Source organism: Hyla sarda, chromosome 9 (genome assembly GCF_029499605.1).
Source record: "Hyla sarda isolate aHylSar1 chromosome 9, aHylSar1.hap1, whole genome shotgun sequence".
In the NCBI taxonomy this organism is placed as follows: domain Eukaryota; kingdom Metazoa; phylum Chordata; class Amphibia; order Anura; family Hylidae; genus Hyla; species Hyla sarda.
Window position 1 is genome coordinate 106765327 of NC_079197.1, and position 20356 is coordinate 106785682.

The window sequence follows — 20356 nt, forward strand, 5'->3', positions numbered from 1 at the left end:
ATATACAAAACATAAAATATCTCCATAGTAAACAGTAAAAAGTATACTGCATATGATTTACTCCACAGACACGTAATTGCTATATACAGTGCTTTTGAGCAGTGGCAGATAAAAATAATTTCTAGCAGACATAAAAAGAAAACATCTGGCTCCCCTTGAGAGGAATTCTACACAAAGTGCGACAAAACCTAAAATGTTTAATAGTTCAGGATATTTTCACTGTTTCCTTCTCTCTTGTTTATATCAAAGGAGATTTCTATTCCACCCTTTCCTGCCTCCTGGACATTTTTAATTGACTGTTTATTATAATTGTATTGTATTCTGGTTACGCCACAGGTGGTATTTTTATGCTTTGTGTCCAGAGAACGTCTGCATTCACAGGACCACTGCAAACATTACATAAACCATGGCAAATGCCTTGGGTAAACAGCTGGGGAAGAACTAAAGGCATCTATTGTTTACACACAACACAGTAGATAACAATTGACTTGATCTAGTCGCAATGCAATTCCTATCTCATATACTTGTAAAAGAAGTATAATAATTGTATGATATCATTTGTCTTAAAGGGATACTCCGGTGGAAAAAAAAAAATAATCTAAACTGGCTCCAGAAAGTTAAACAGATTTGTAAAATACTTCTATAAAAAAAAAAATCTTAAAGGGGTATTCCAGGAAAAAAATTATTTTTGTTTTTTTACATCAACTGGCTCCAGAAAGTTAAATAGATTTGTAAATTACTTCTCTTAAATCTTAATCCTTTCAATAATTATCAGCTTTCAAAGTTGAGTTTTCTGTCTGGCAACAGTGCTCTCTGCTGACATCTCTGCTTGTCTCAGGAACTGCACAGAGTAGAAGAGGTTTGCTATGGGGATTTGCTTCTAAACTGAGCAGTTCCCGAGACACGTGTCATCAGAGAGCACTTAGACAGAAAAGAACAACTCAACTTCAGCAACTCATAAGTACTGAAAGGATTAAAAATTTTTAATAGAAGTAATTTACAAATCTGTTTAACTTTTTGGCACCAGTTGATTTGAAATTTTTTTTTTCCAGCAGAGTACCAGTCAGCTACCTTATGGCTTAGAAACCTTTCCCAACCCCTTAGAGCTTTTAGACGCTGTACACATACAGTTAGTCACCTGAAATGCAGTATTTACAGAATGAGCCACTTTAATTTCCACTCCAGGTGCCATGTTAGTAGGCATAAGGGAGAGGTACCATCAGTTTGTAGTCCTGCTGCCTCCACCCACAGATTTGCTTGAGGCTGGGAACTTCATGCAAAACCCACCACTTAGGTTGTCAATCAAGTCTGTGGAGCTGGGAAGAGAGCAATGGCAGCATGACTATATGCTGCTGCAATTCATCCCCCATGGATACTTACTGGGTGCCAGGAGTAGAAATTAAAGTTAAAAAAAGGAGACTAATGGGCCCAGTGTCCCGTTGGTGTTGAACCAGGAGAGTTGTGGTGTCTGGGGTTTTGCGGTAATGTTACAGGGTCTAGTGGTATTAACCGTTGAATGTCGTGACGCCAGGGTGAAGTTTCCTTAGTGTTAATGGTCCTACCGCCAACCGTCCCAGAAACGGTAGGGAAAATAACGGAATGTCCACAACAGACTTATGAATGAATAAACTGAAGAACTTTACTTGAAGATTTTATGCAACAGTCTTTATGCATAACAGTCTCTTAAGAGGTAACCGGAATGTAAGTTCCTCACAGGCTTTGCTGGGACGTTGAAACAATGAGCTTTGATGCAGGCCACTGTGCTACTAATTATAATATTCTAGCTGGTAGTAGTCACACAGGATTTGATAGATTGAGCTTGGTAACTCACGGTTTAGTGGCTGCTGGTTCTTAGGCTTTGGCCTAGATGAATTGAGATTTCTGCTGAGATGTGCTTGGTTATGTAGTACAGGAAAAAGAGAGAGAATTGATTGACTACAGCCCTTTATATAATAAGGGGCTGGACTAAGCTCATTGGTCAGCAAACCTGTAAGTCCTGAACCCAGTGAACTCTGGGTACATCACATGACCCTGGAAGGTCCTTAAACAATAGTACAACCATTATTATAGTCCCCTGACCTGCTAAGGTCCTATTCAGTTATATTTCCTATACATTTATATTATCCATATATATTGAACAATATACACAATTTATATGAGGTGACCAGGGGTAAGCCCTGCAGGAGAGCCCTATGGGAATGAAGGGACTCTGGCTGAGGGGACTTTAGACAGGGACAGGACCAGGTCCTGTACCGGCATACCACACCTACAACAGTGGACTCAAACTGTGGCCCTCCAGTTGTTGCAAAGCTTCTACTCCCAGCATGCCCGGACAGCCATTGGCGGTAGCCAACGGCTGTCCTAGCATGCTGGGAGTTGAAGTTTTGCAACATCTGGAGGGTCACAGTTTGAGACCACTGCTCTACAACATATCAAAAGTTTTTTTTTTAAATGACAGTGCCCATTTAATTTTACTTATGGAATTGTTACGGGCAAAAAACTAAATGCCAGAGACTGCTTTTAGGTCATTAACATGGTTGTAAATATCCCCACAAATGTTTCCAATTTCCAATATCCCCCATTTTTGGGCTATAGGTCTCCCATAAAAACAACTCAAAATACAAGAAAAAAAACTGCCCAAATGTCAAAATGTGGCTCAAAAAAAAATCTTTAATTTCTATTTTTTGTTTAGCCTGTTTTAGGTTTAAAATGAGCCTCAAAAATACAATATAGCCTTAGGGAGATTATTGGCTGAACAGGTTAATATTGCCCTGTGTAATATCTGAGTGATCAGTTGAGGAACAAGCTAACATTTTAACAGGTTAAAAAAAAATCCTGGCTCTTCAGCCTTATATAGAATAATAGGAAATGTGCAGCCAACTAAGGAAAGTAAAGGGTCGCACGTATGATCTCACAGTTATTTGTATGGCCCTGCCTGCACCATAATAGGACTATGTAAGAAACTCTTTGGGGGAGATTTATCATAAACCTGTCCAGAGGAAAAGTTGCTGAGTTGCCCATAGCAACCAATCAGATCGCTTCTTTCATTTTGCAGAGGCCTTTTCAAAAATGAAAGAAGTGATCTGATTGGTTGCTATGGACAACTCAGCAACTTTTCCTCTGGACAGGTTTTGATGAATCTCCCCTTTGAATCTACAGGATCCTGATTTAGTGGACACCGCTCCCTATATTACTGTTCATAGCTTTTAGAGCAAGATAAGAGACAATTGTACTGAGGGTCCCTAAAGCAGGGGCTGGGGCTAAAGAACTGCTCATTTCATAAATTGGCATAGCAGCTTTGTTGGGTTCATGTAGGGACACTCACTGACTAACCCAAAACTTTTCTTTTGCGCTTCTATATTAGCTCTTCTTATATTTCCGTTAATATTTTTCCTGAAGAATACTCTGGTGCAGAACTCTTACAATCCATCCCCATTACACCATGATTCACAGATGATTATCATATAGATTATCATTATCATATAGATCAAACAGAACATGTACCTTTTCTAAGCTGCCGTCACACTTTTTTTTAACTACTTCATATAAGGACTGTATTTTTTTTTAACAGGATTAGATCCCATTAGCAGCAATAAGGGGGTTGTCATACACTGAGCCTGAAGTAAATTTCACTTGGGCGTAACACAGCTTCATTTTTATGTCCGTATTATATCCCGAAATCCCAGCCTGACTGCATGTCTTATGAAACAAACTGACAGCTGTCAGCTGAGGTCATCAGACCATCAGTCAGTCTGGGACTTTCAGCCATAATACGGATGCCAGAAGAAATCTATATTATGTTCATGTAAAACTGGGCTTAGTATGATAATCTACATGAGCCTTAAAGGGGTTATCCAGCATTTGGAAACGTATCCTCTATTCATATAAGTCTCTAGTTGAGGGGCAGTCCAACTGCTTGCGAATATGTGAATATATGTGAATAGGCAAATATTTGCATATTCAGCAATATTGGCACTTCCAGTCAGAGGACACGACCTACAATGGCCCCGACATACGATCATTCTCAGAGGCCATCGCATGTTGAAGGCAGCATCAACATACAATGCTTTTGTATGTTGGGGCCATCGCATAAACGGCTATCCGGCAGCGCAGAATGCTTCAGCTGCTGCCGGATAGCCGTTTAAGGTGCCCCGTGTGCTCTGGTGTGTGTCACTCACCTGTACCGGTGCTCCAGACCGTCCTCTTGGGGATCCTCTGCATTGCCGGTGCTCTCCATCGTCGTCATCGCACACGCCGTCCCGTCATCCAATAGGAGTGGCGTGCGTAGCGACGTGATGACGTCGATGAAGAGACGCAGCAGACACAGTCCGGGGACGCAGCGACAGAGATGGAGGGCGACATCCAGGGCAGCGGTGAGCGGCGGGGACAGGTGAGTACTGTATAACTTCTTATACCAGTGGTCTTCAACCTGCGGAACTCAGGATGTTGCAAAACTACAACTCCCAACATGCCCGGACAGCCGTTGGTTGAAGTATAGGACCACTGTCCTATACTTTACATTGCACGGATCCCTCAACATATGATGGTTTCAACTAACGATCGTTCATTTGGAACAAATTACCATTGTATATTGAGGGACCACTGTATTCGAGAAATATTGTGAATTCGAATATGGCCACTGTCGCTCCTAACTAAGAGTCTGGAGATCATGGGAGGATCCTAGTGGTCAAATCCCCCATGATCAGACACGTATCCCATATTCTGTGGATAGATGATATGCTTTTAACACACCAGAGTACCCCTTTAACCCCTTAAGGACCGAGCCCTTTTTCACCTTAAGGACCAGAGCATTTTTTGAACATCTACCCACTGTCACTTTAAACATTAATAACTCTGCAATGCTTTTAGTTATCATTCTGATTCCGAGATAGTTTTTTCGTTACATTCTACTTTAACTTAGTGGTAAACTTTTATGGTAACTTGCATCCTTTCTTGGTGAAAAATCCCCAAATTTGATGAAATAAATGAAAATTTTGCATTTTTCTAACTTTGAAGCTCTCTGGTTGTAAGGAAAATGGATATTCAAAATTATTTTTTTTGGTTCACATAAACAATATGTCTACTTTATGTTTGCATCATAAAATTTATGAGTTTTTACTTTTGGAAGACACCAGAGGGCTTCAAAGTTCAGCAGCAATTTTGAAATTTTTCACAAAATTTTCAAACTCGCTATTTTTCATGGACCAGTTCAGGTTTGAAGTGGATTTGAAGGGTCTACATATTAGAAATACCCCATAAAAGACCCCATTATAAAAACTACACCCCCCAAAGTATTCAAAATGACATTCAGTAAGTGTATTAACCCTTTAGGTGTTTCACAGGAATAGCAGCAAAGTGAAGGAGAAAATTCAAAATCTTCATTTTTTACACTCGCATGTTCTTGTAGACCCAATTTTTGAATTTTTGCAAGGGGTAAAAAGGAGAAAATTTTTACTTATATTTGAAACCCAATTTCTCTCGAGTAAGCACATACCTCATATGTCTATTTTAATTGTTCAGTGGGCGCAGTAGAGGGCTCAGAAGGGAAGGAGCGACAAATGGTTTTTGGGGGGCATGTCACCTTTAGGAAGCCCCTATGGTGCCAGGACAGCAAAAAAAAAACACATGGCATACCATTTTGGAAACTATACCCCTCAGGGAACGTAACAAGGGGTAAAGTGAACCTTAATACCCTACAGGTGTTTATATATTTTTTTTACCTAAAAAATGCTTGGTTTCCCAAAAATTTTACATTTTTAAAAAGGGTAATAGCAGAAAATACCCCCCAAAATTTGAAACTCAATTTCTCCCAATTCAGAAAACACCCCATATGGGGGTGAAAATTGCTCTGCTGGCGCACTACAGGTCTCAGAAGAGAAGGAGTCACATTTGGCTTTTTGAAAGCAAATTTTGCTCTGGGGGCATGCCGCATTTAGGAAGCCCCTATGGTGCCAGAACAGCAAAAAAAAAAACACATGGCATACCATTTTGGAAACTAGACCCCTCGGGGAACGTAACAAGTGGTAATGTGAACCTTAATACCCTACAGGTGTTTCACGACTTTTGCATATGTAAAAAAAAATATTTTTTTTTACCTAATATGCTTGGTTTCCCAAAATTATTACATTTTTAAAAAGGGTAATAGCAGAAAATACCCCCCAAAATTTGAAGCCCAATTTCTCCCGATTCAGAAAACACCCCATATGGGGGTGAAAAGTGCTCTGCTGGCGCACTACAGGTCTCAGAAGAGAAGGAGTCACATTTGGCTTTTTTAAAGCAAATTTTGCTCTGGGGGCATGCCACATTTAGGAAGCCCCTATGGTGCCAGGACAACAAAAAAAAAAAACTCATGGCATACCATTTTGGAAACTAGACCCCTCGGGGAACGTAACAAGGGGTTAAGTGAACCTTTATACCCCACAGGTGTTTCATGACTTTTGTATATGTAAAAAAATATATATTTTTTTACCTAAAATGCTTTTTTTCCCAAAAAATTAACATTTTTCAAAAGGGTAATAGCAGAAAATACCCCCCAAAATTTGAAGCCCAATTTCTCCCGAGTATGGCGATACCCCACATGTGGCCCTAAACTGTTGCCTTGAAATACGACAGGGCTCCAAAGTGAGAGCGCCATGCGCATTTGAGGCCTAAATTAGGGACTTGCATAGGGGTGGACATAGGGGTATTCGATGCCAGTGATTCCCAAACAGGGGGCCTCCAGCTGTTGTAAAACTCCCAGCATGCCTAGACAGTCAGTGGCTATCTGGCAATACTGGGAGTAGTTGTTTTGCAACAGCTGGAGGCTCCGTTCTGGAAACAGTGGTGTACCAGACATTTTTCATTTTTATTGGGGAGGGGGGCTGTGTAGGGGTATGTGTATATGTAGTGTTTTTTTACTTTTTATTTTATTTTGTGTTAGTGTAGCGTAGTGTTTTTAGGGTACAGTCGCACGGGCGGGGGTTCACAGTAGTTTCTCGCTGGCAGCTTGAGCTGCAGCAGAAAATTTGCCGCAGCTCAAACTTGAAGCCGGATACTTACTGTAATCCTCCGCCCATGTGAATGTACCCTGTACGTTCACATTGGGGGGGGGGGGGGGGACATCCAACTGTTGCAAAACTACAACTCCCAGCATGTACGGTCTAACAGTGCATGCCGGTAGTTGTAGTTTTGCAACCGCTGAAGGCTCCGTTTTGGAAACAGTGACGTACCAGACGTTTTTCATTTTTATTGGGGAGGGTAGGGGGGCTGTGTAGGGGTATGTGTATATGTAGTGTTTTTTTACTTTTTATTTTATTTTGTGTTAGTGTAGTGTAGTGTAGTGTTTTTAGGGTACAGTCACACGGGCGGGGGTTCACAGTAGTTTCTCGCTGGCAGTTTGAGCAGCGGCAGAAAATTTGCCGCAGCTCAAACTTGCAGCCGGATATTTACTGTAATCCTCCGCCCATGTGAGTGTACCCTGTACGTTCACATTGGGGGGGGGGGGGGGGAGAAACATCCAGCTGTTGCAAAACTACAACTCCCAGCATGCATGCTGGGAGTTGTAGTTTTGCAACAGCTGGAGACACACAGGTTGTGAAACACCGAGTTTGGTAACAAACTCAGTGTTTTGCAACCAGTGTGCCTTCAGCTGTTGCAAAAGCTACAACCCCCAGCATGTACGGACAGCGGAAGGGCATGCTGGGTCTTGTAGTTATGCAACAGCCGGAGGCATACTACATTGGCTGGGGATGCTGGGGATTGTAGTTATGCAACAGCTGGAGACACATTGGTTTGCTACTTAACTCAGTGTGCCTTCAGCTGTTGCAAAACTACAACTCTCAGCAGTCACCGACAGCCAAGTAGTTATGCAACCACCAGATGCACCACTACAACTCCCAGCATGCACTTTAGCTGATTGTGCAAGCTGGTTATACAACAGCTGAAGGTACACTTTTCTATAGAAAGAATGTGCCTCCAGCTGTTGCAAAACTACAAGTCCCAGCATGCCCATAAGGGCATGCTGGGAGTTGTGGTGGTCTGCCTCCTGCTGTTGCATAACAACAGCTCCCAGCATGCCCTTTTTGCATGCTGGGAGCTGTTGCTAAGCAACAGCAGGAGGCTGTCACTCACCTCCTGCTGCTGCTTCATGATGCCACCCCACAGGTCAGTCCCTCGCCGCTGCCGTCGCTCCCTGGGCCCCGATCCCAACAGTGACGCCGGGGATCGGGGTCCCCAGCACCCGGGGTCTTCTGCCCGCACCCGCTCACGTCCTCCGGAAGAGGGGCGGAGCGGGTTGCGGGAGTGACACCCACAGCAGGCGCTCTGATTGGTCGGCCGGGAAACCGGCCGACGAATCAGGGCGATCGGGAGGTGGCACCAGTGCCACCTCACCCCTGCTGGCTCTGGCTGTTCGGTGGCGTCTCTGACGGCCCCGATCAGCCAGTAATTCCGGGTCATCGGGTCATTGGAGACCCGATTGACCCGGAATCCGCTGCAGATCGCTGGACTGAATTGTTCAGCGATCTGCGGCAATCGCCGACATGAGGGACATAATGACCCCCTTGGGCGATATGCCGGGATGCCTGCTGAACGTTTTCAGCAGGCATCCGGCCCCGGCTCCCCTCCGGCTAGCGGCGGGGGCCGGAAATGCTCAGGGCGTATCCATACGCCCTCGGTCCTTAAGGACTTGGAAACGGGGGCGTATGGATACGCCCTCTGTCCTTAAGGGGTTAACTCATGGGCAATTTCCATATTAAGGGTGCATTCACATGTACATAGATTTGATGCTCAGGATTTTCTGCTGCAGATTTCAATGTAAACTAAATGACTGAGCACAGCTTCTAATCTGCAGATACAAATCCTGCGCATCAAATCTGTGCAGGATCCTGCACGTGTGAATGTACCCTAAAGGGAGATTTAAGGATTTTTTTTTGACTATGCTACAGGGGCTGTAAAGTTTGTGCAGTTTATATTATAGCGTCTGTATTTGTGTTTCATGGTGGTCTTGCAATTTGTCTGTGATTTTTGGCCCATTGTTTATTTTTAACAGTATACAAAATTAGTGTTGTCTCAGGTTTTCCAAGGTTGCAGTGTGGCCCGAGACATTTCATCACTAGACAGGTGATTAGAGGGGAGCCTGTCTTTGCTTCAATGGGTGAAGTGACCGCTGGGTAAGAGGTAGATCATTCTGCAGTAAATTGTAGATTTGCAACAGCTGGAGGCACCCTGGTTAGTAAACACTAGTCTATTGCATTGACAGGTGCACAGGTGTGTTTTAATGGGTGGGGTGGCTGATGTGTGAGAGGAAGAAAAATTACCTCACACTTACAAACAAGGAAATATGGGACATGTAGTTTGAGGGAGGGAACTCCAACAGGTAATAGCCAGTTTACTAAAAGATAGTCACAGTGTTATGGTTGAACATAGCCATTTAACTTCAAGACAAGCACAGATTCTTCCTAAGCATGTCCATTACTCTCTGGCAGGTACGTGCAAAAATAACTTTATGGTGGATAACCCCTTTAAAGGGGTACTCCGCCCCTAGACATCTTATCCCCTATCCAAAGGATCCAAAGGGGTCACGCCACTGGGGACCCCCCGCAATATAGCAAGCAGCACCCACCTGTAACTGCTTCCGGTAGCACTGGAGGCTCTCAGGCTAATTCCTCCCGACCACGGGGACGGAAGATCGGGACGTCACGACTCCGCCCCATGTGATGTCATGCCCCAACCCCTCAATGCAAGTCTATGGGAGGGGGCGTGATGGACGCCACGCCCCCTCCCATAGACTTGCATTGAGGGGAGCGGGGCATGACATCACACGGGGGCGGAGTCGTGACATCACGATCTTCCGTCCCTGTGGTCGAGAGAAATTAGCCTGAGAGCCTCCAGCGCTTCCGGAAGCAGTTACAGGTGGGTGCTGCTTGCTATATTGCGGGGAGTCCCCAGCGGCTGGACCCCGGCCAGCTTACATCTTATCCCCTATCCTTTGGATAGAGGATAAGATGTCTAGGGGCGGAGTACCCCTTTAAGCAACTGCCCTATCTTAGCATTGGGCTTAATATTTGGCAAATAACAGTATAATTTAAAAATGTTCTATTATGGTAAACTATTTGAAGAACCCAATTTCACCACAAGACAACAAAAATTGACGTCCATCTATTTTAACTTGACTAATCTAAAATTAGTATGAAGATGGTTTTTACCAGATAATCAAGAGTTAAATATGTGTACTAATAGCCATTTGTACATTGAGTATAAAATCTGACCAGGGACTGATTGAAATAGCAGACAATGGCCTTCATTTGAGGAGCTGGAAAACATGTACTAACCATAACTTACATCAAATAAAGCAGATAATGACGGTACGCACGGCTGTGTCAAAGAACAGTGTTCATTAGTGGAGGCATTGGAGATGTTTTATCAGGTGCCTCGCTGTTCTTTTTTGCTGCAGAAACTTAATTATCCAGATTTTTTATTTGCACCATGATTAGGATTTAAATGTTCCTCCGAAAGTCCCATTTATGCCAAACCGTAATGTATTGAAAGTCGCAGATACGTGAAAAAGCAACATTTAACATGAAGCCATCTATTCATTAAAAACCTATTCTCAAAATACAAATTAACAGAAGTAAAACCTAGTTTACCCTCTGCCTAAATGCCAGCTATTCTAGAAATGGCTTCAGGTTTAACACATTTGTTACATGATCACAAAGTAAAAAAAATTGGAGTAACATGTTGGTAAAATTGCTCAAGTAAAATAAACAAGCACAATTAAATCTAGAAATTAGCGATTTGTTTGGTTCAAGCTGAGGATATGAGAACCAGCATCAAAGTACTCAGCCGGCTACAGTGAATTTCTATAGAAGATCTGTTCTTTAATCAGCTGTTATAATGATGTTCCTTAATCAGATTCTGGGCTTTATCTTGGCAGGGCCGGCATGTTAAAACAGGACAGCTAGCGGCAATTAAACTCATGAATGTCACAGAGGTAAGTTACTTGTTTTCTTTCTCATAATAAGACAATGCTATTGCATTTGTTATCACAGGTTGTCTTTGGTTTGCAGGTGCTTTTTATAAAATATTAAAATACTTCTTAGAAAACTGCACCCGCTTATGGTTGCCAAAGTCTGCATGACTTTTACTGTCAAAATCCTTCAACCATCAGCCGCCACCTGTGGAATGGTATTGTTAGCATGCAGTAGCCTATCCTTAAAGAGTACCTGTCACCAAACTAAACTTTTAATATATTGTATCTTATGTAATTATAAGACACTTTGCAATTTACTTGCTGTGAAAATTTCCAACCTTTATATGTTTTTAATGTGATTGAAAAACCGGCCACTGGGTTGCTCTGTTCTGTTCCCTCTACAAGTCAAACAGTTAGTTTGGTCTCCTCCCGGCCTGGTAGGAGGCCAAACCAGGAAGTGGGTGCGGGGCATGGAGAGGCACAGCTCTCACAGGCTTCAGTGATGTCACACCTACTGGGGAACGCCCACTTTCTTCTGCTGGGAGCTCACGCAATGCAAGCAATGGGAAAGGTATGACACAGAGCTTTTATAATTTGGAAAAAAAAAATTAAGGGCAGGAGGGGAGTTAGGAGTAGTTAGGGAATATAATCTGAGTTAGTTTAGAAAATATGGCTTGATGACAGGTACTCTTTAAACATTTAATTGGTTGCCATTGGAAGCCATTCAAGAAAACTGGAGGGTACCTACAAAGAAATAATTCCTATGGTAGTCTTGAGATTCTGTCAATAGTAGAGATAAACAGAAGGTTTAGATTTTGCTTCAATGTCATTTTTGCTTAATTTCCAGTGAAGAAATAACATGCTTCACGCAAATTGTACTTTTTAGTGACTTTGTTTCTTATTGATTTATCTAGCTCCTTAAAGGTGTGAATTTTTATGATATTTAAGTTAGGAGGGGTCTAGAGCATCAACTGGATGTAAAGGAGGGATGGGCTATGTACAGATAAAGCCAGCGCCAAAGCTGGAGTGGCATCTGGAGGCATAGAGCTGTTAATGAGCAATTTGTACACATAGCATAACAAAGCTATAGATATACAGATAGCATTAAATTTTTTGAAAATGTGGTATTAAGAGAGCACAGAGGAGTACTATCAGACAGGAGAGCGAAGAAGTGTCCTATCAGAAAGGAGAGAGCACAGAGGAGTTCTGTCAGACAGTAGAGAATGCAGAGGAGTACTATCAAGACAGGAGAGAGCACAGAGGAGTCCTATCAGACAGGAGAGAGCACAGAGGAGTGCTATTAGACTGGAGAGAGCACAGAGGAGTCCTATCCGACAGGAAAGAGCACAGAGGAGTCCTATCCGATAGGAGAGAGCACAGAGCAGTGCTATCAGACAGGAGAGAGCACAGAGGAGTACTATCAGACAGGAAAGAGCACAGAGGAGTCCTATCAGACCGAAGAGAGCACAGAGGAGTCCTATCAGACAGGAGAGAGCACAGAGGAGTCCTATCAGACAGGAGAGAGCACAGAGGAGTCCTATCCAATGGGAGAGAGCACAGAGAAGTACTATCAGACAGGAAAGAGCACAGAGGATAGATGGATAGATATGTCATCAAAATGGAGAGCATACCATTTGTCCTCAGTAGTCCTTTCATTATGCAACTGAAGCTTCAGTGCCATGGGGAGTTCCCCAGTACAACAAGAACTCAGGGTTAACCTGCCTATCTTCTCTTTATCTAGTGACTGTCAATCAAACAAGGTAGGAGGATGCAAGTAGGATGGGGAGGAGATGATAAAGACATGGGCCAGACTTACTGTGATAGGGAACATCCCCTGGATTTATAAGCCACATTTGCATAATAACAAAAAGGCTTATGTCACAATGCTGGAAAGGATTATAGACATGAAAGTGGTTTGCCCAGAATCATGATGACTCCTATAAAGCCATGTGCTTACTCAAACCCCTGTATGCCCCCTTACAACCCCACACATGCTTGATTTCAAGGGGGAAAGAGGACCATAGTGTAAGAGAGAATTGGCTCTGTCTGCAAGGGCTGGGTCTTATGATGTCAAGAAGACATCAGAATACGTGCACATTGCTATCGCATAATGGACACAAACAAGTGTTTTGGTTGATCAGTGAATTCTTATCTAGACACATCTGGGGAAGTTATCATTGTCTGTGTAAAATACCCCTGTTTGGGTGTACATCATATGTACTTCCCCCACACATTCTTTAAAAATTGCAAAGTAGTTTAGATGTAGACGAGTTTCTGCGACAAGTTACATAGTTACATAGTATGGTTGAAAAAAGACATACGTCCATCAAGTTCAACCAGAGAATTGAAGGGAAGGGTGTAAGGGGATAAGGGGAAGGGATGTAGTTTTATAATTCTGCATAAGCATTAATGTTATTTTGTTCCAGGAATGTATCTAACCCTGTTTTAAAGCTATTAATTGTTCCTGCTGTGACCAGTTCCTGAGGTATACTGTTCCATAAATTCACAGTTCTTATGGTAAAGAAGGCGTGTCGCCCCTTTAGACTAAATCTTTTCTTCTCCAGACGGAGGGAGTGCCCCCTCGTCCTTTGGGGGGCATTTAACCTGGAACAGTTTTTCTCCATATTTTTTGTATGGGCCATTTATATACTTATATACGTTTATCATACCCCCCCTTAAACGTCTCTTCTCAAGACTAAACAATTATAACTCCTTTAATCGCTCCTCATAGCTAAGATGTTCCATGCCCCATATTAGTTTAGTCGCGCGTCTCTGCACCCTTTCCAGCTCCGCAGTGTCCCTTTAATGGACTGGTGCCCAAAACTGAACAGCATATTCCAGGTGAGGCCGTACCAATGCTTTATAAAGGGGGAGTATTATGTCCCTGTGCCTTGAGTCCATACCTCTTTTGATACATGACAATATCCTATTGGCTTTGGAAGCAGCAGCCTGACATTGCATGCTATTCTGTAGTCTGTGATCTACAAGTACACCCAGATCCTTCTCTACCAGTGACTCTGCCAGTTTAATCCCCCCTAAGACATACGACGCATGCAGGTTATTAGTACCCAGATGCATAACTTTACATTTATCCACATTGAACCTCATTTGCCAAGTGGATGCCCAGACACTTAATCTATCCAAGTCATCTTGTAACTTATGCACATCCAGGGCCGGATTAACGTAGGGGCGGATGGAGCGGCAACTCCAGGCCCCTGCGTTAAAATAGGCCCGGTGGCCCGCACAAACGGCCCGCATAGACCGACCGGCGCCCGTGACAACAATGTTAACAGCAGTGTTAACAGCATATAGGCCACCGCCGCAACTCCCTGCTCTCTGGCCAGACCGCAGGGAGTGAAGTTTAAAAATAAAAAACATTTCCTGCGGGCCCCAGCGCTGCGTCCAACCAGCCCCTGCTGCCCCTTTAAGAGAGGGGGCTGATGGGGCTGGTCATGTGCCAAAGACACTGCAGCTTATTAGTTAATAGTCCCTGCCCGCCCGACCCCTCCCCCGGCTGCTCACCGCAGAGCTGAAGAGATGGCGAGAGAGACACTGCCTCACAGCTGTACGGCCTCTGCGGTCTGGATCTTCCCTCCATGTGAACGGAGCTCCGTCCAGTCTGGCAGTCTCCCACCGGCAGAGGGGCCATCAGTGCGAGAAAGGTCAGAAGGTGACGAGCTCTGTAGATAAGTCCCAGTGGCCGGGCCTGGCTCTGGCTGCATTCATTATTAAGCAAGCAAGGACAGTCACTAACTGTATACCAGTGACTGTGCTCTGCCCTATACTAATCAATCTATCTATCTATATATACACACACAGACATATACATATTAGTATATGCAGTATGGGCCAGCCAGGGAACACAGCACAGTCATTGATATACTGCAGAGTTTCCCAACCAGGGTGCATCCAGCTGTTGCAAAACTACAACTACCAGCTGGAGGCACCCTGGTTGGGAGACACTGATATACAGTGACATCATACTGGGGGGCTATATACATCAACTGTGCTGTACACACAGTGGGTACAGCACAGTCGATTTATATAGCCCCACAGTATGATGTCACTGTTCTCGCTGGCCTATACATGAAGTGTAAAAAAAAAAAAACTAAAAAATAAATTATAATAATGTGATTTAACCCCTTCCCTAATAAAAGTTAGAATCACCCCATTTTCCCATGAAAAATTGTAAAAAACAAACCTATAAACATATGTGGTATCGCCACATGCGCAAATGTCTGAACTAATAAAATATAATGTTAATTAAGTTACATAGTGAAAGGCGAAAGTGTGAAAAAATGCAAAAAATGAGCCTTCATATAGCTCTGTATGCGGAAAAATAAAATGGTTGTAGGGGGGAGAAGAGACACTTTAAAGGGGTACTCCGGTGCTTACACATCTTATCCCCTATCCAAAGGATAGGGGATAAGATGCCTAATCGCGGGAGTCCTGCCACTGGGGACCCCCGGGATCTTGCACGTGACACCCCGTTTGTAATCAGTCCCCGGAGTGTGTTCGCTCCGGGTCTGGTTACAGGCGACCACCGGGCCTGCGGCGTGTGACGTCACGTCTCCGCCCCTCAATGCATGTCTATGGGAGGGAGCGTGACAGCTATCACGCCCCCTCCCATAGGCTTGCATTGAGGGGCGGAGTGTGACGTCACACAAGGGTGGAGGCGTGACGTCACACACCGCCGGCCCGGTGGTCGCCTGTAGTCAGACCCGGAGTGAACATGCTCCGGGGACTGATTACAAACGGGGTGCCGCGTGCAAGATCAAGGGGGTCCCCAGCGGCGGGACTCCCGTGATCAGGCATCTTATCCCCTATCCTTTAGATAGGGGAAAAGATGTGTAAGCACCGGAGAACCCCTTTAAAGCAAACTCATTTTTGTACAACAAGAATTTTTTTTAAGTAGTTAAATAAAAATAACCTATATAAAATGGGGATCATTTCAATCGTATGGACCTACAGAATAAATATTAAGTCTTTTTATCGAAAAGTGCACTGCATAGAATCGGACGCACCCCAAAAGTTGCAAAATGGTTTTTTTTTTCAATTTTGCCCTCCTTGTATACTGGTATTAGTGGTGAGTGTGGTCTCAATGTACTAGACAGAATTTGCCATGGGACCCACAGGACACTAGTTATCCCCCTGATCTCATCTCTACTCCGCCGCCACTTGAGATTGGTGCTGCAACAACAGCGCAATAGCCGATTGGATCAGTATGTGAAGTCTGCAGAAAATGATGCCGGGGCCACATGTTCCAGTTACGCCTAAGGCCTCTCAAATTCTAGAGCCGCCTCTGGTTAACAGTAAAAGAGGGCTGGCCCTGCGATGTCCCAGGCCGGCCCACAGGCTTACCTACGGCCCTGGTGGTGATGTGGCTGCGTAACCAGCTGACCTGCATGCCCCACATGACATCAGGGTAGCGTATGAGACTTCTCCCCCCGTTCGGCCAGCGCCCGCCAAGTTTGAAAAACTACTGTGTGTGCTGTAGCTTCCACCTGCCTGAGGTCCTGCCGCCAGTGCACATTACTCTCTGCCCCAGGAGTTTCCCCCAAAGGTATCACTAGTCCACCAGGCATAAACTGACTTGCCATTCAGGTGCACAGAAAAGCTAGGTGACAATGTCTCACCTAGCTTTTCCATGCTCCTGAAGGGCATGTCTGCTTATAGTAGCTGAGCTGAAGAAGATATGCCACTCAGGAGTACGAAAAAGCTAGGTGAAACATTGTCACCTAGCTTTTCTGGGTTCGGGAATGGCATATCTGCTTATAATAGCTCAGCCATTATAGACAGATTTGCCTATAACATATAGTCAAAGCTGTCTATAATAGCTGAACTATGATAAGCAAATATGCCATTCAGGAGCCCAGAAAAGTTAGATGACAATTTCTCACTTAGCTTTTTCATACTCCTGAATGGCATATCTGCTGATAATAGCTCAGCTGTTATTGACAGCTTTGACTATATGTTATAGGCAAATATGTCTATAATAGCTGAGCTATGATAAGCAGATATGCCATTCAGGAGCATGAAAAAGCTAGGTGAGAAATTGTTACCCAGCTTTTCTGTACTCCTTAGTTCCATTTCTGCTTATATTAGTTAAAGAGTAACTCCCACCATCCTATTTTTTTTCTGTCCCTGCCTATTGCCAATCTATCCCTAACCCCCTCCCTGCTTTTAATTTTTATTTTTACTATATTAAAAATAACTTTTTGTCTGCCTAGTAGTGTGCTCACTATCAGGCAGACTTCCCCAGCAGGCACCACGTCACTAATGCCTGCTGGGGGGGACTTCCGCCCTTAGTTCATCTACACAGGGTGCCTCCAGCTGTTTCACCACTACAAGTCCCAGCTTGCCCTGACATCTATTGGCTGTCAGGGCATGCTGGGAGTTGTAGCATTGAAACAGCTGGAGGCACCCTGTGTAGATAAGCTATTAGTTAGTCACATGCGGCGCTAGCCAGTCCCCTCCGTCTCCCTCCCCCTGCGCCATACCCCGTTCCCTCCATCGCAACCCCCCCCCCCCCGCATACCTCGTTCCCTCCATCACAAACCCCCCTCCCACATACCCCGTTCCCTCATTACACTTACTGCAGAGTCCGGCAGCGGGTTGTGCAGGGACAGAGGCGGCGACGAGGCGGCGATGTGCTGGAGGAGTGGCCTCCCAGCCAGTGGCCGGGGAGCCAATGCGCTCGCTCCCTGCCTTTATGATTGACAGGCAGGGAGCGAGCGCAGGCTGAATGAAAAAGGACCAATGCCCGGCCGCATCGGTCCTTTTTCAGGCATGACGTCACGCCAGGCTGCAGCCGGCCACTAGGAGGGAGACCCCTAGTGGCCGGTTTTCAAATGTAAATTAAACCATTTTAATAAAAAAAAAAAAGTATATTAGAGATATGTTGTAGTACATAAGTACTACAACATATCAAAAAATAAAGTTGGTGACAGTGCCCATTTAAGCTGTTATAGACAGAGTTGCCTATAATTTATAGTAAGTTATCCTTATAGGCTATAAGCAGCAATGGCATTCAGGAGCACAGAAAAGCTAGGTGACAATTTCTCACCTATCTTTTCCATGCTCCTGAATGCCATATTTGCTTATAATAGCTCAGATATACCGTAATAGACAAATTTGCCTAGAAGTTATAGACAAATAACCCCTTCCCACAAAAAAGTGTTAAAAATAAATATATAAAAAAGTAAAGTAATTCAATTGAATGAACCCATTCCCTAATAAAAGTTTGAATCATCCCCCTTCTCATGTTTCAAATGAAAAATGTAAAAAAAAACAAAAAAAAACATATGTAGTATCGCCGTGTGCGTAAATGTTCAAACTACTAAAATATAATGTTGAGTAATCCACATGGTCAATGGCCCAATTTTGGTATTGTTGTAATTGTATGGAGCTACGGAATTAAGCTAATCGGGGAGACTTATCAAAACCGGTGTGGTACAGTTGCCCATAGCAACCAATCAAATCGCTTCTTTAATTTTTTTTAAAAGCCTCTGAAAAATGAAAGAAGCGACCTGATTGGTTGCTATAGGCAACTGCACCTCTCTTTGGATACAGGTTTTTGCTAAATCTCTCCCAATGTGTCACTGTTTGGGAAAAGTGCACTGTGTAGAAAGCCCCCAAAAATTGCATTTTTTTTTTCAATTTTGTCCCACTAATATTTTTTGTGTTTCACTGTAGATTTCCTGGCAACGGAAGTGATGTCATTGCAAAGTATAATTGCTAACGCAACAAACAAGCCCTTATATGAGTCTGTAGGTGGAAAAATAAGAGTTATGGGGGAGATTTATCAAAACTTGTCGCTTCTTTCATTTTTAAAATGCCTCTGAAAAATGATAGAAGTGATCTGATTGGTTGCTATGGGCAACTGCACCGCTCTTCCTCTACACAGGTTTTGATAAATCTCCCCCTATGTCTAAATCATGTGACAAAATTACTTTGTGTTGCGTTTTCATGTTATATACTTTGATAAAAAGGCCCATCACAATCTTCAGCACCAGGCCCATGATGCTCTTAATCCGGCCCTGCACATCCTCTATAGACTGTACCGCTACAAAGCTTGGTGTCATCTGCAAAGATAGAAACAGAGCTGTTAATACCATCCTCTATATCATTGATAAATAAATTAAACAACAGCGGGCCCAGTACAGAACCTTGGGGTACACCACTAATAACCGGTGACCAATCAGAGTACGAATCATTGACCACCACTCTCTGGGTACGATCCATGAGCCAGTGTTCAATCCAGTTACAAACTAAAATTTCCAAACCCAAAGACCTTAACTTACCTGTCAGACGTCTATGAGGGACAGTATCAAATGCTTTAGCAAAATCCAGAAACACTATATCCACAGCCATTCCTCTGTCAAGGCTTCTACTCACCTCTTCATAAAAGCAAATTAGATTGGTTTGACAACTTCTATCCTTAGTAAACCCATGCTGGTTATCACTTATAATACAATTATCCCCTATGTATTCCTGTATGTAATCCCTTATAAGTCCTTCAAATAATTTACCCACAATGCACGTTAAACTTACCGGTCTATCAGTTGAATGAGTATAAATGAGTTGAAATTCATAAATGCAAAAATGTTGAAACTTTTCGGCTCAATACGCAAGAATTTACAACTTATCAAAATAATAAAACTGGATAAAGTAAATGATAAATCCCCCCTCCATGAAATCTTAGTTAAAGGGGTACTACAGAGAAAAAAAAAAGTTTTTCTATCAACTGGTGCCAGAAACTTATACCAATTTGCAAATTACTTCTATTTTTCTAAATCTTAATCCTTCTAGTATTTATCAGCTGCTGTATGCTCCAGAGGAAGCTGTGTAGTTCTTTCCAGTGTGCCTACAGTGCTCTCTGCTGCCCCCTCTGTTCATTTCATGAACTGTCCAGAGCAGGAGAGGATTGCTATGGGGATTTGCTTCTATTCTGGACAGTTCCTGACACGGACAGAGGTGTCAGCAGAGAGCACTGTGGTTAGACTGGAAAGAACAACTCAAATTCCTCTGGAGCAAACAGCAGCTGATAAGTGTTGGAAGGATTAAGTTTTTTTTAACTCCTTTAGGATGCAGGGTGTACCTGTACAAAATGTTGTTTTTTCTTAAATGATGATGAGGTTTTTTCTGTTTCGCTTTGGATTTTTGGGTAAAATGACTAATGTTATTGCAAAGTAGAATTGGAGGCGCAAAAAATAAGCCATAATATGGACTTTTAGGTGGAAAATTGAAAGGGATATAATTTTTAAAAGGTAAGGAGGAAAAAAGAAAGTGCAAAAGACGGAAAACGTTGAGTCCTTAACCCCTTAAGGACACATGACGTACCGGTACGTCACGTGTCCGCTCCCGATCTATAATAGCGTCATAGCGAGTCGGGCCCGGCCTCTAACA

The 20356-nt window shown here is 43.5% G+C and overlaps 1 protein-coding gene across 4 annotated transcripts in view; it reads left to right on the forward strand.

The window, feature by feature from the left end:
- Positions 1 to 20356, forward strand: part of NRK (Nik related kinase) — a 408966-nt gene that overhangs the window by 86037 nt on the left and 302573 nt on the right. For 3 of the 4 annotated variants that reach the window (XM_056540621.1, XM_056540624.1, XM_056540622.1), the window contains exon 3: positions 10913 to 10969. In XM_056540621.1, coding sequence (XP_056396596.1) covers positions 10913 to 10969 — 57 coding nt within the window. Of the gene's footprint in view, positions 1 to 8725; positions 9465 to 10912; positions 10970 to 20356 lie in introns of those variants that run through there. The other variant, XM_056540623.1, reaches the window with a different exon arrangement.